General features: G+C 38.2%; 1 protein-coding gene across 1 annotated transcript in view; it reads right to left on the bottom strand.

Annotated features, from left to right (window-relative positions):
* The window catches only part of PLG (plasminogen), a 42597-nt gene that overhangs the window by 18603 nt on the left and 10497 nt on the right, over positions 1 to 13497 (bottom strand). Inside the window, exons 5-10 of the mRNA XM_082475549.1 lie at positions 12099 to 12238; positions 10564 to 10684; positions 8860 to 8978; positions 7303 to 7465; positions 6474 to 6619; positions 3087 to 3246 (exon numbers count right to left, since the gene is read on the bottom strand). Coding sequence (XP_082331675.1) covers positions 3087 to 3246; positions 6474 to 6619; positions 7303 to 7465; positions 8860 to 8978; positions 10564 to 10684; positions 12099 to 12238 — 849 coding nt within the window. The remainder of the gene's footprint in view (positions 1 to 3086; positions 3247 to 6473; positions 6620 to 7302; positions 7466 to 8859; positions 8979 to 10563; positions 10685 to 12098; positions 12239 to 13497) is intronic.

Genomic DNA, 13497 nt, shown 5'->3' with positions numbered 1-13497 from the left:
TCCCCAAGGTTGTGAAAATAATCTCATGTTTTTTTCTAGAAGCTTTAAATTTCAGCTTTAGTTTTAACCTTTACTTTCAGGTCTAAGAGTTTTCTCAAGTGAATTTGACATGGCAGGTAGGAGTCAAGGTTTTGGGTTTTTTTCCTTTATGGACACTCAGTTGTTCCAGAACAATTTGGGGGAAAATTTCCTTTTCCTATTGAATTGCTTCACCACGTATATTGAAAATCAACTGACCATACTTGTTGCGGGTCTGTTTCCGGACTCTCCCTTTTTACATTTGTATATCTTTTTGCCAGTACCACTGATTCCTGAATTCCTTTGTGATTTCTTTTTTGACTCATGGGTTATTTAGAAACGTGTTCTTTAATTTCCAAGTATTTGAGAATTTCCTAAACTTTTCATTATTTATATCTCATTTAATTCTGTTGGCTCAGAAGACACCTATATATTATTTTAATCCTTTTAAATTTATTGGGACTTATTTCAAGGCCAAGCATATGCTATACCTTGGTGAATGTTCCATGTGCACTTGCATGTGTATTCTGCAGTTGGGCATATGTTATATTGGTTCACATTTTCCTCCAAAACTTCTGTATCTTCTCTGAATCTTCCATCTACTTGTCCTACTGTATTGTTTTGGGAGAATTTTTAACTATACAAGAGAGAAGTGAGAAAATCTCCAACTGTAACTGTGGACGCATCTATTTCTCTCTTTAGTTCTGTCAGTTTTTGCTTCATACATCTGAACCCCTGTTATTAAGGTCAACACATCGTTGACCTTAATAACATCGGGTCAACGCATCGTTAACGCTTTTTAGCATCGTTAACGCTTTTTACTTCAAAAATGGCCTTTTTATCTCTGGTATATTTCTTATCCTAAATTTATTTTGTCTGTCTGATGTTAAAAACCATTCTAGCTTTCTTTTGATTAGTGTTTTTATGGTATTAATTTTCCATATTTTGATTTTTAACTTATTTATGTCTTTATATTTAAAGAGCATGTATTGTAAAGAGACCATAACTGCGCTTTGGTTTTTATTCAACTTGACAATCTCTGCCTTCTAATTGCATTGTTTTATCCTTTTTATATTTAATAAACGTATTGATATGGCTGGGTTTAAGTCTAACATCATTCTATTTATGTTCCGTTTGTACCATGCCTTCTTTACTCTTTTTCTCTCCTTTTCTTCTTTCTTTTGGATTAATTGAATATCCTTATTATTATCTATTCCTCTGAGTTTTCATTTTCAGTGGTTACTCTAGGATTTACAATATCCCTCTCTAACTTACCACATTCAAACGTGTATTAATATTATGCAGCATCATGGGTAATGTAAGAAAATTAGAACAGTAATGTCTACTGTAATGTCATGTCATGTCATGTCATGTAATTGTAACAGTAATGTCTTCTGTATTGTCTACCTGGTGGTAAAGCCATCCAGTGAATTTTTCATTTAAGATATATATTTAAATATATATGTATATTTAGTTCTTAAATATACATATATATTTAGTTCTGTCTTTTCCATTTGCCTCTTTTATAGTTTCCTTTCTCTTTAGATTATCCATTTGATTCTTTTATGTTCCTATTCTTCTTTAAATCCTTAAACACAATTATAATATCTTTCAGAATTTTTTGTCTGCCAATTCCATCATTTCTATCATTTCTGAGTCTCTATTGACTGATTTTTCTCCTCATTATGGATCACATTTAATGATCTTTGCATGTCTAGAAATTTTTAAATTTCTGCCAGACATTATAGATACCACATTACTGAGTGGCTTGGTTTTGTTATTTTCCTCTCAAGAGTGTTGACTTTTCTTCTGGCAGACAGTTAATTTACTTGGAGATCATTTTGATCATTTTAGGATTGCTTTAAAGCTTTGCTAGGGTGTTTTTCTAGAGTAACCTTTATTCCAGGAATACACTAATCCTACTCCTAAAGTGTGACTTTTCTGGATTCCTTACTGAATGCCCAAGGTGTCCCATGAAGTCTCTCCTCTCTGGCTAGTAAGAATCCCAACTCTGCAAACACAGAATCTCCTAGTGCTGTGTGAGTTCTATAATCTCCGTTTATCTCACTGTTCCCTGTTAGTTGTTCTTCGTCCCACTAACATTGTGGAATCTCTCCCTGTGCATTTGCAGCTTTATATTCAGCCAGAGACTTAAGGAGAACTCTATACATATTTCTGGAGCTCCTTCTCTGCACAGATCCTTCCTCATTATTACCTAGTCTACTAAATCCAAGCTGCCTCACTAATCCCCAACTCCAATCTCTGCCTCCTCAGTTTAGCAAGACTGTTGTGGTCTGCTTTGGTTCCATCTCCTTGCACCGCAGTCCAGGAAGTATCTCCAGGAAGAAAACCAGGGTACTTGTAAATTTCTTCTGATTTATTTTCTTTTCTGAAAAGTCTCGGTCCTGTGCTGTCTGTTGTCCGTCATGTGAAAACAGTTTTTCCATATGTTTTACAGCCATTTATCGCAGAAAAGCTGGTCTGACCAGACCTAGTTTTTGCCTATCAGTATCTGTATATTTTCTGACTCTAATCTGCCTTCTTGCTTTTGCTCCTAATGTTCTGGTAACTCATATCCCTTTAGACCACTAGTGCTCAGGACCCAATGTATTTACACAGGTCAGGTGAAAAATACTTACATTTATCACCTGGTGGTGATAAATATTTATATTTATTACTCAATGACAAACACAAAACCCCTTCAGGAGCTGGAGGATGAAATGATAAAATTCCATAGTTGAAAGACCACACTGATCTTTAGCAGGTGCTGTGGAATGATGCTATTTCTAAGCTCTTGATCATTTGTTCTTCTGAGCTTTTTACGACTATGACCTCAGCCCCTCTATATCTCCCACCCTGCTTCTGCAAAACTACTCAGGAAAGATAGCCAGCCTCTAGCTTCTCTTCTTTCAGAAATTTTGCTCAAAAGCAAGCTGCCTGAGACATTTTGTCTCATAGTCTGGAGCCAAAGGAAATTTGGTCCTAAGATGTTTGTTTAAAGCATGGCCCTTTTAACAGGAATTTAAGTTGGCTGTTGCTCCTCTAATGGTTAAAAATCAAAGACGTACGCATTTGGGTGGTTTGCTGGGGTTTTCTGGTGCCGGTGTGGTATCATCGATGACCAAGATTGACATTTCCTTCCTGTGACAGTAGTGGATGATGTCCCTCGATAGCTCTGCCCATTACCCTGGTAGCAGTCCTGGGCTACAGGAGTTTGTTCAGGTGGTACTGAAATGGAAATAGAAGAAATCAGTAAATAATGACTAGAACAGAGAAATATGTGAAATAATTTATTAAACAAACAGAATATTCATCTCTGGGAACTAACACTCTTCTCTTTTACATATTGGCAGGCAGATGGACATGCAAACAAAACAATAGATCCATAACATTCTAAAACTTTAATGACCTAACTTTTTGGTAAATATTTAATTTAAAACTCAGAAAAAAATAAGCAGGGCAGAGGGCTTATAACTGGACATTGCACTCGTGTGCAAGCTCTCTTCTATGGATCTCCACTGGGAGATCATGAGAACAACTGGGCAGGTCTCCAGAAAGAGACACATTCATTGGTGTAGGCTGCAGGTGATGACAGGGTGACAGTGAGGAAGACATGAAAACCCTGGGCATTTCCTGAGACTCTTTGCTTATACAAAGCCAAAACCTCAAGCTGTTGGGGAGTGGGGCAGGAAATGGTCCTGCATCCAGGACTAAGGCAAAGATCCACTGCTTCTCGGGGAGGTGTAGGGCGAAAATCTTATTACCCTGGAGGAGGGGCAGAAAATTCTCTTGTGCCAGGATACTTCACCAACCCAAAACAGAAGTCTGCTACTCTTCCACCCAAGACTCACCCCACATACAAGTTAGAGTTTAGCTCCATGGGAAGAAGGGACAAGAATACTGAGAAACGTTACCTTCAAAACCCAGGTGCACAGAGTCTATCTAAGGCTGAGGGTAAACCAGGAAGATAGAGAATGCCTACCTCCACCAAAATCTTAGCAGTGAGTAACAAGAAACAGTAGTCTACCACAAGGGTCAGGTTAGAAGTGTGGCATGGCCTCCCTCTGTGGTGCAGGCATGCAGTGATTGCTAAAAATTGAGAAGGGATTAGGAATACTGAGAAAACTCTTCAGCACCCCAGACCCTACTCTAAGCACAAAGTGATTGCACCCCATCACTGCAGGGATTTGAAACCTGTGGTTCACTTAAGGTAAAAGCAGCAACAACAAAACCCAAATTCCTTTTATCTGCTAATTGTATCAATTCAATTATCCACATAACATACTGATAAAAGAAGAAGGGTGCCCATTTCAAAGTGTAAATAATATTTGCTTCAATAGTTATTGTTCCTCTACATATATACCCAGCATTTGATTAAAAATTACAAGACACACCAAAAAAAAAAAAAGGAAAAAAAAGCCACTGTTGAGTGGTAAACAATCAACAGCTCCAGATCCAGTGATGACTCAGAGCCAGACAGAGATGTGGAGACTAACTGACTGAGATTATAAGGTAACTGTGATAATATGTTGAAGGATCTTGTACTACAATATGCATGGATAGGTGAAGAATTTCAGCAGAGATGGAAACTCTTTTTAAAAAAAAAAAAAGAATAAAATGCAAACACTAGAAATAAAAACCATGTTATCAGAGATGAAAAATTCCTTCAATGGGCTGATCAAGAGATTAAACACAACTGAGGAAAGAATCAGTGAACTTGAAAATAGATTGATAAATATTCAACTGACATACAAAGAGAAAGAGAAAAAAACAGTGGGGGAAAAACGTAGAACAAGCATATAAGAGGTATGAGGCAATATGAAATGGTCTAATATTTGGGTGATTGAAGTCCCAAAAAGGAAAACACAGAGAGAGAGAGCAGGGGAAAGAAATATTTGAGCAGTAATGGCTGAGAATTTTACAAAAGTAATGAAAATCAACAATCAGCAAACACCAGAAGCTCAGAGAACTTCAAGCAGGATAAATACCATAAATAAATAAGCAAACAAACAAATAGACTCACTTAGATACACCATAATCAACTGCTGAAAACTGAAGATGAGAGAAAGTCTTAAAGGCAACCAGAGAAAAAAGAAATATTAGATACAGAGGAACACAGATAAGATTTCCATCAGAAACTACTCAGAACAGAAGGTAATGGGGTAACATCTTTAAAGTGGCAAAAGGGGAAAACAATTGTCCACCCAGAATTCTATACCCAACAAAAATTATTTTTTAAAATTGAAGGCAATATAAAGACTCTTTCTGACATACAAATGCTGAAAGACTTCATCATCAACAGACTTGTATTACAAGAAATGGTAAAGGTTAAGTTTTTTACAGGAAGAACATGACATCAGATGGAAATTGGAGAACCAACAAAAAGAAATGAAGCACAGCAGAAATGGTAGAAATAAATAAATGAAAGTAAATATAAAAGATTTTTTTTAATTTATAATTGCTTTAAAACATGACTGTTCAGGGCAAAAATAGTATCAATTTATTGTGAGATTTCTAACATAATAGAAGTAAACTCTTTGAGAACAATAGCATAATATTTTGGGAGGGAGGAAATAGTACAATGTTGTAAGGTTCTTACATTATACATCAAGTAAAATAATATTATTTGTAGGTGGAATATGATAAGTTAATGATGTATATTGTAAACATTAAAAAATACTAAAATCAGTGGTAATGAGGCAATACAAAATACTCAATTAATGCAAAGGTGGAGAAAGATGAAAAAAAGGAACAAAATTCAAATAGGACAAGTAGAAATAACTAATTTGATGGTAGATTTAAAACCAACCATGTTAACAATTACATTAAATGCAAACAGTCTAAACATCTCAATGAAAAGACTGAGGAATAAAAACAGATATATCATCTAAACGCTAGTAAAAATAGAGCTCTTATGGCTGTATTCATTTCAGCAAAAGTAGACTTTAGAACAAGGACTATTTCTAGAGATAAGGAGAGATATTACATAATGATAAAGGGATCATTTCTTCAAAAAGACAACAATCCTAAGTGTGTCTGTGCCTGACAAAGAGCTCCAGAATATATAAAGCAAACACAAAACTGAAATGAACAGCTGAAGCTGGAAACGTCACCATTCATTTCTCAGTAAGCGATAGAACAGGAGACAGAAAATTAGTAAGGATTCAGAAGAGCTAAACAATACTAACCAACTTGACCTAATTGGCTTTTGTAGAACACTCTACCCAACAATAGCAGACGCCAGATTCTGCATGTGAAACAGTCACCAAGAGGACTTTATTCTGAACCACAAAACAAGCCTCAACACATTGAAAATAAATGAAATTGTAAGGCATGTTCTCTGACCACAACACAATGAAACTGTAAACAAAGCTACTGTATATTGTGCTACTACTGGAGTAGAAAAATACAGAGCGCATTGGAGCTCTCAGTAAGCTCTCATTGCCCTTGCTTACCCGGGGCATCCAAATGTTCCGCGGATAATGGAGAGGACTCACAGGATGGTATCGTGCAGTATTCCCACCTCACTTCACTGTTGGTTGTATAGCACCATGGACCTGTTTCTCCATCAGGGTTACGACAATAGTTTTCTTCCAAATTTCTGAAAAAGAAGTGACTGTGAGTTCGGTTTTCCAAAAAGGCTAAAGAAATAACAAAGTGCACACATGCTTGTTAATAGTGATGTTGGCTATGTATCCAGCTAATTCTCTAGAATTATACAAACTGAATAATGGGTGGGAACTTAAGCAGAGTAGGATTCCAGAGAATTATGGCACAGATGCTTCTCTTGGGTGAATGATTGAAATATATTCCTTGGCTGTGTCTAATGAAGCAAAATAGGTCTTTTCCCACAGCTTTGGGCACTGTGCTGTATGCTGGAAACACAATGGGTATTTTCTACACTGCTTTGTCTCCAAAAGTGTATATCATAGCCCTGGAATTTAAATGTTCTCAAGCCTTACTGTACGTTTAGTACAAATGTCAAAATGTTGCTGAAACCCACTCTGAGGTTACTGATTTAGTAGATCTACAATAGGGTCCAGGAATTTGCGTTTCTAACAAATTTCCTGATAATGCTGATGCCGCTGGCCTGGGAAACCACATTTTGAGAACCAGTCTTCTAGGAAAATCAGCGCTAAATTTCACTTCCCTTGCATGTGACTTGACCAGTTTTCATTCCCAAATGCTGTAAGCCTAGGTTTCTATTGTCACTAACACCAAGGCAAAGTCAATGGGATTTCACTTTCCATCCAGCTGACCGGGAAGAGACCAGAGCAGACTTACCTGCAGGGAAAGTTTTCTGGGGTCCTGTTGTGCTTGTGGGGTGTCTGATCACCCCAGCGTTGACAGGTGTGCCCAGATACGGTGACAGCCACTGTCCCTCGATAGTTTTCGCCTCTTCCCTTCAGACACTGATATGTTGGCCCAGAAGATGGTGGCGGTGTTGCTTAAATGGGAAAAATACATGACAATGAATGTTTTTTAAGTAAAGGATTCACAGATGGATATTATGGGGGATGGGTAGATGCAGGGAACATCAGCCTGTCTTCTTTTCCACTCATCCTCCCAGATATTGGCATTTGAAAATTTTTTATCGTTTTTCAGAAGAAGTTGATGTGGTAGAATCGATGTTTCCAAGACCATCTCATGAGGAACTCCTCCAGCGATAAGACCCTTGGAGTAGATGCTTCTTTCTATATTCTGTTTTCTCTATATTCTCAGCTCATCACACACAGTAAGCATCAACATGTGTCACATCCCACCCCAAATCTGCACGTGTACCAACAATCCAACTTCCTTCATGAAGAATAAATTATTCATTAAGTAAACATAACTGGCTGACCCCCAATATTCCACAAAGCCAAACAACAGAGAGAGTCCATGGGAAGAAAGAAAATAGTGTCTCCAAGGAAAAGGGTATGCAGTGAGAAGTCAAGAAATTCTTAAGACACACTGCCATATATAAGACAGGTAAACAAAAATTTACTGTATAGCACATGGAACTATATTCAATATCTTGTAATAAACTATAATGGAAAAGAATCGGGTGAAAAAGAATATATATACATGTATATATATATCTACAACCAAATCACTTTGCTGTACACCCAAAACTAACACAATATTGTAAATCAACTATACTTCAATTAAAAAAAAAAAGTCCCAAGAAATAAAAGAAGATGACAGAAAGAGAAACTGATGTTCATAAGGAAGGAGAGTACCGAGGCACTTCAGCCTCCCGAAGGATGACCATCAGAGCGAAGAACAGGAAGCCAGCCCTCACGGCCTGCTAAGTCCTATTTAACGGTCTCAGATGCCCTTGTTCAGTGCCTTGCTTCAGATTCTCATAGAAGGAAAATATTATAAAATTGTTTTTTCCAACTCATTCCTGCTAGGTCTACCATTTCATCTTCTCCCCGACCTCCCTTCTCCTGTTGCTCCCTCCCAAGTTGAACATACTGAAAAACTGGACATCCAGAGACACCTCTTTGCTTACAGTTAAAAAGAACTCTGGTTGATAATGAAATCCATGTACCAGAAGGCATGGGTCTTATTTGCCTTTAGCACTAGAGAACCATAAGGGTCAGAGATGGTTCCCAAAAGCCTACATTCATCTGTACTCAAAAAGGCAGAAGTCTCTGACACAGGACCAAAAAAACCCCATAGTAACTAGATACTCTGATCAATTACCTACAGTAACTAATAAATTGTTTTAAAAGAGTAATCACATCCCACGGAATTTATAGGGCAATTTTCAGGCATCGCACTCAGGCACAGCACTCTTGATTCCAAGAGAAGAACAGGTGAAGATCCCTGAGGACTGGGTATGAGCATACTTACTACATCTCGGGATGTCACAGAATTCCCAGCGTTTGCTGGGATCGGTGGTGAAACACCATGGGCGGGGCTCCCCATCAGGGTTACGACAGTAATTCATCTTCAGATTCTTGTTTGGAAATCTGAATGTGCAAGAAGGATTTTAACAGCACTGAACATTTACATCCACGGATGAGAATCATTTCAAATGAGCAAATATTGAGCACCTGCTGTGTGCTAGGCACAGTCAGGCACCCAAGGAGGTGACTGGATGAAGGTTATTCTCAGTGGGATGACAACCTCATAAGAAACATTAGCCGAGTATTCTAAGGATTGTTTTTCTAACAGTTTACATGTGCAAAAATCATAGAATGGGATCAACTTTATCATTTTGGCCATCTGGAAAACCGATGTAAGACAACTCCAATTATTCAGCTGCAAATAATAGCAATTTTTAAAACACAAAGTACTTACTGGCTAGAGATAGTCGTCTAGTAAACAGTGCAGTCTAGAAGTTGGTGTCTTCATAGTTTAAAGGAATGGTCCTTCTGATCTACCCGGTTCTGGTCCTGCTAGCCTTTGAGCTTGTAGAAACTGAGACGGATAAGCTATGCTCCTGTGTGCAGGCCAGAGAGTCCCCTCAACAACAGGGACCCAGTGACTGAGACTGTGAGATGCACGCCACGCCTCGTGCCCCTCTGGGCTCATTTCACGTCCCTTCCTGAGACTGTAAATGCTTAGTCAGGATGGACAGAGCAACCAGCAGTGGCTTAAGCAATCCTCTTGCAGGATTGCTTTCCTGAAAGTAAATTTACCCAGTTTCCTGAAAGTAAATTTACCCAATTCTGAGCCTTGAGGCTTCACTGTATTTCTTCTTTGGAATACAATAGGGAAAGGAAAATGGCAACAGCTGTGTTTTAAGATAGCTATTTGGAATGGAAGGTACAGAAATTCAGTGGAGCTGTTTTCTACACTGAAATATGTGACTTAGTCCCTTTGCCTATAAGTTTTTGTAAGTCCCGTTATAATGCTATAGTCGTCATGGAAAGAAGAGAAAGACCGAAGCAGCTACAGAGAGGGAGGTGTTTTAAGTACAATTAATGTGTACAATTAAGTACAATTAATTAGAAGATGTAGAACATTGTACTCTAGAACTAATCATTACTTTCTAGATCAGGGACTCTTATTTCTATTATAGATTCATGATCCCCTTTGAGAAGCTAGTGAAAGTTAGGAATCCTCAACCCCAGAAAAATGTACTGATATAAGTACACATAAAATGTTGAGGGGTTCACAAAGCCCTAAAGCCCATCCACAGATCGTAGGCTAGGAAGCCTTGAATCTCATCAGTGTGAAGGAAAAGGAAAGGAAGAAAGAGAAGAGGGAAATATTTGGAAAATACACAAGCGAGATATATCTGTTTTTCTTAAATTTTTATGCGCCTACGAATTAGCCGGGAATCTGGTTATAAGGCAAATTCAGATTCAGTGGGTCTGAGATTCTGCATTTCTAACAAACTCTCAGATGATATCTCTCTTCCATGGACCACACTTTGAGTAGTAAGAATGTATCCTTCATTTGCAGTCATGTGGGAAGATTCAAACTTTGAAATTCAAAAACATCAGGTATGTTCACTATTTGAGGAATGCTAAAATATCTAAATAACATTAAATTACCCATAACACTGCAGAGTCATAAACATCTAATTCCACTCCCAGTGAGGCTTACTTGGCAGGAATGTATCCATGAGCATGTGGGCTCTGAGAATCCCAGGCCTGGCAATCAAGTCCAGACACGGTCTTGGAAATTTTGCCCTCATAATTTTCTCCACTGCAATGCATACATTCATCTGGGCAGAACGGACAAGAAGGAAAGGAAGAAAGAAACTGAAATGGATGAAGCAAAACGGAGTAAAAACTAGAATCCCACTAGAAATGTCTGATACCTTTGCCACTTGTTCGATGTACTTTTCCAACAATCACTTGGCAACAAAATTGGCAATAAAGGCTTAATTTTCGAATACAATCTAAAACGTCATTCTCTTTTTCAAATGGTAAAATTAGTATATTTTGGTTAATACCTTCTCAACTATTATAGTCTTGACCAGATCCAGAAACTCCATAATGCCATGTCTTCAAAGTGGGATGTGTGGTCCTTGGTGGGTGGGAAGGGGGCGGGGGAGAGGTTGCACATAATCTCAGGAGTCTGTAAGTTCTCTACTAGAATTTTTTAATATTTGGGGTCCCCATTCCAATAGCGGTCTTTAAAAATTTCTATGAAATTATTCTGATCATATGGATAACTGCCAAATAAGCCAGCACCCTCTCAGGATTTTAGTGCTAGGGTTTTTGCTTGTGTTCATGACCTCACGCGGGAACAATATTCACCTAAAGGGACAGTGCTTCTGTTTTCATATTATTGAGAAGCATGACTGGCTGTTTTGCTTTCTTACATCACTTAAAAATGGAAACTTTGGAATACTTGAAAGAACAAGGTGCAGCAAAGTAATATAAGACTTTAATTTTTATGGGGTAATAAGGAAAACAGAAGCAGACTTGATGCAAAAATGATGCTCTCATGTCAGTGAAAGGCCAAATGACCTCATAACATAGTGTACAAGTAAAGGTTCCCCACGTTTGGAATAGACAAAGTGATGGGGAAGTGAGCCTTCACGTGGTACATACACTATCCATGTGGTTACACATATCTCACCCTTGTTCATTCCCCCATGGCACCAATAAATGTAGCAGGAAATGTGAAATGAACATTTTTCAATAGGATGTTTTAAATCTTTAGCATTGACTTTTGAGGTGCACTATTAAATTGATTGGTCCATTAAAACAATAGAATCCTGATTTAAAAACTAGTTCATTGCTTGGTTTCAATGAAACAACAACGTCTACCATGTTAAATTAATATTGTGTATTTGAATTGTATTGATTTTGTGATTTTATTTTAATGATTTAATTGCAAATATGTTTTTGGCTTTAGACTGTGTCAGAACTTTAAGCATAAGAAGTTTGCATCTAGAGTTTATATCTAGTTTTATATTAGTCCCTGTGGAAGTACATTTTAATAAAAATAATTTAGATCAATAATGGAAAATATGCAAAACTGGTCCTTTCCAAGAGGTCATGTATTACTTGATTCTGTCAAACACAGCACTGATTGATTATTAATATCCCTGTAGAAAATTGATTTACAGCAAATTACTCCACAGACGAAGGGCAGATAAGAAAGCATTTTCTAGAGCCACCCCTGACCTTCACATTCAGGAATGTCGCAGTAGTCGTATCTCGTGCCTGGATCTGTGGTGTAGCACCAAGGTCCCATCTTATCATTGTCTGGGTTCCTGCAGTAGTTCTCCTCCAATCCCGCGAAAGGATATTTTTCAGGTGAAAAGCTGTGGAGGATGAAAAAGAACCCCTTTGACTATATTTTTAAAATCAGCATGTTATCAGCAAGGCAGGATAAGACACCCTCTCTTTCCCATCTGTGATTCGAGGTTGTGTCATCCAAATGCATTTCGGCTATGTTCTATAGCATTTGTGTCACCCAATTTTCAGTGTCTCTGCTGATAGCCTGCTTCAGTAGAGTAGCTACTATTACTATTATTACTATGTGGACAGCCAAGTCCTGGAAGTAGAGCCAAAGTGTCTTTATGCACAGTAGAAGTACAAAGCCCTCAAAAGCCTGCCAAATTCACGATGCATTCCTAACACCTGCTTTTGTCAGTTGCCCTTCTCTCTGTAAAAGTAATAGAAGTTAACATCCTTTTGTCTGTGTGAACTCTGCACAAGGTATTACACTGAAATTTGTCTATACATACTCTAATGTAGTCTTAACAAAAATCCCTATCAGGAAGGTGTTATTATTCCCATTTTACAGATGAGAAAACTGAGGCACAGCCATGTGAAACAAATCAAATCTTGCCTAAGTTTGAGCAGTTAATAAGTAGTATCTCAAGGGGTTAAAGTCAGATCTGTCTGATGCCAAATTCCACATCCTCTCTGAGTTGCATCCAGAATTAATGGGAAACTGGGAGGATGGAGTGAAGATCATTTTCAGAGATGAGTTGCTATGTAGCGATAAGAAATTAGATTAAAAACCTAAGACTTGGGACTTCCCTGGTGGTCCAGTGGTAAAGAATCTGCCTTGCAATGCAGTGGATGCAGGTTCGATCCCTGGTCAGGGAACTAAGATCCCACATGCTGTGGGGCAACTAAGCCCGTGTGCCACAACTACAGAGCCCTGGAGCCTGCATGCCACAACTAGAGAAGAGAAAAAACCCACATGCTACAACCAGAGAGAAGCCCGTGCACCTCAACAAAAGATCCCGCATGCCTCAACAAAGATCCTGCGTGCCTTGACTAAGACCCGACACAGCCAAAAATAAATTTAAAAAAAAAACAAAAACAAAAACCTAAGACTTAGAATCTGAAATGGTAGCTCTTGTTTCTGGTTCTTCTATGTACCTGTTTTTGGTAGATTTGGTACCCCCAGGATCTCAGTTTCCTCATCTGCTGGGGTAGAGATGGCCTATATTATCTCTAAGGCCCTTGACATTCCATGATTTGGCCATTTGGTTTAATCATTTTAACCTCAATAAGCCTTAATGTGCTGGGATTATGAGACCTGCCCATCTCATAGGGATGCATAAAG

This window comes from Balaenoptera physalus (genome assembly GCF_965194825.1).
Source record: "Balaenoptera physalus genome assembly, chromosome: 9".
NCBI classification, from domain to species: Eukaryota; Metazoa; Chordata; class Mammalia; order Artiodactyla; family Balaenopteridae; genus Balaenoptera; species Balaenoptera physalus.
Note: the sequence above shows the minus strand (reverse complement) of the source record. Positions and strands in the feature narration are given on the sequence as shown.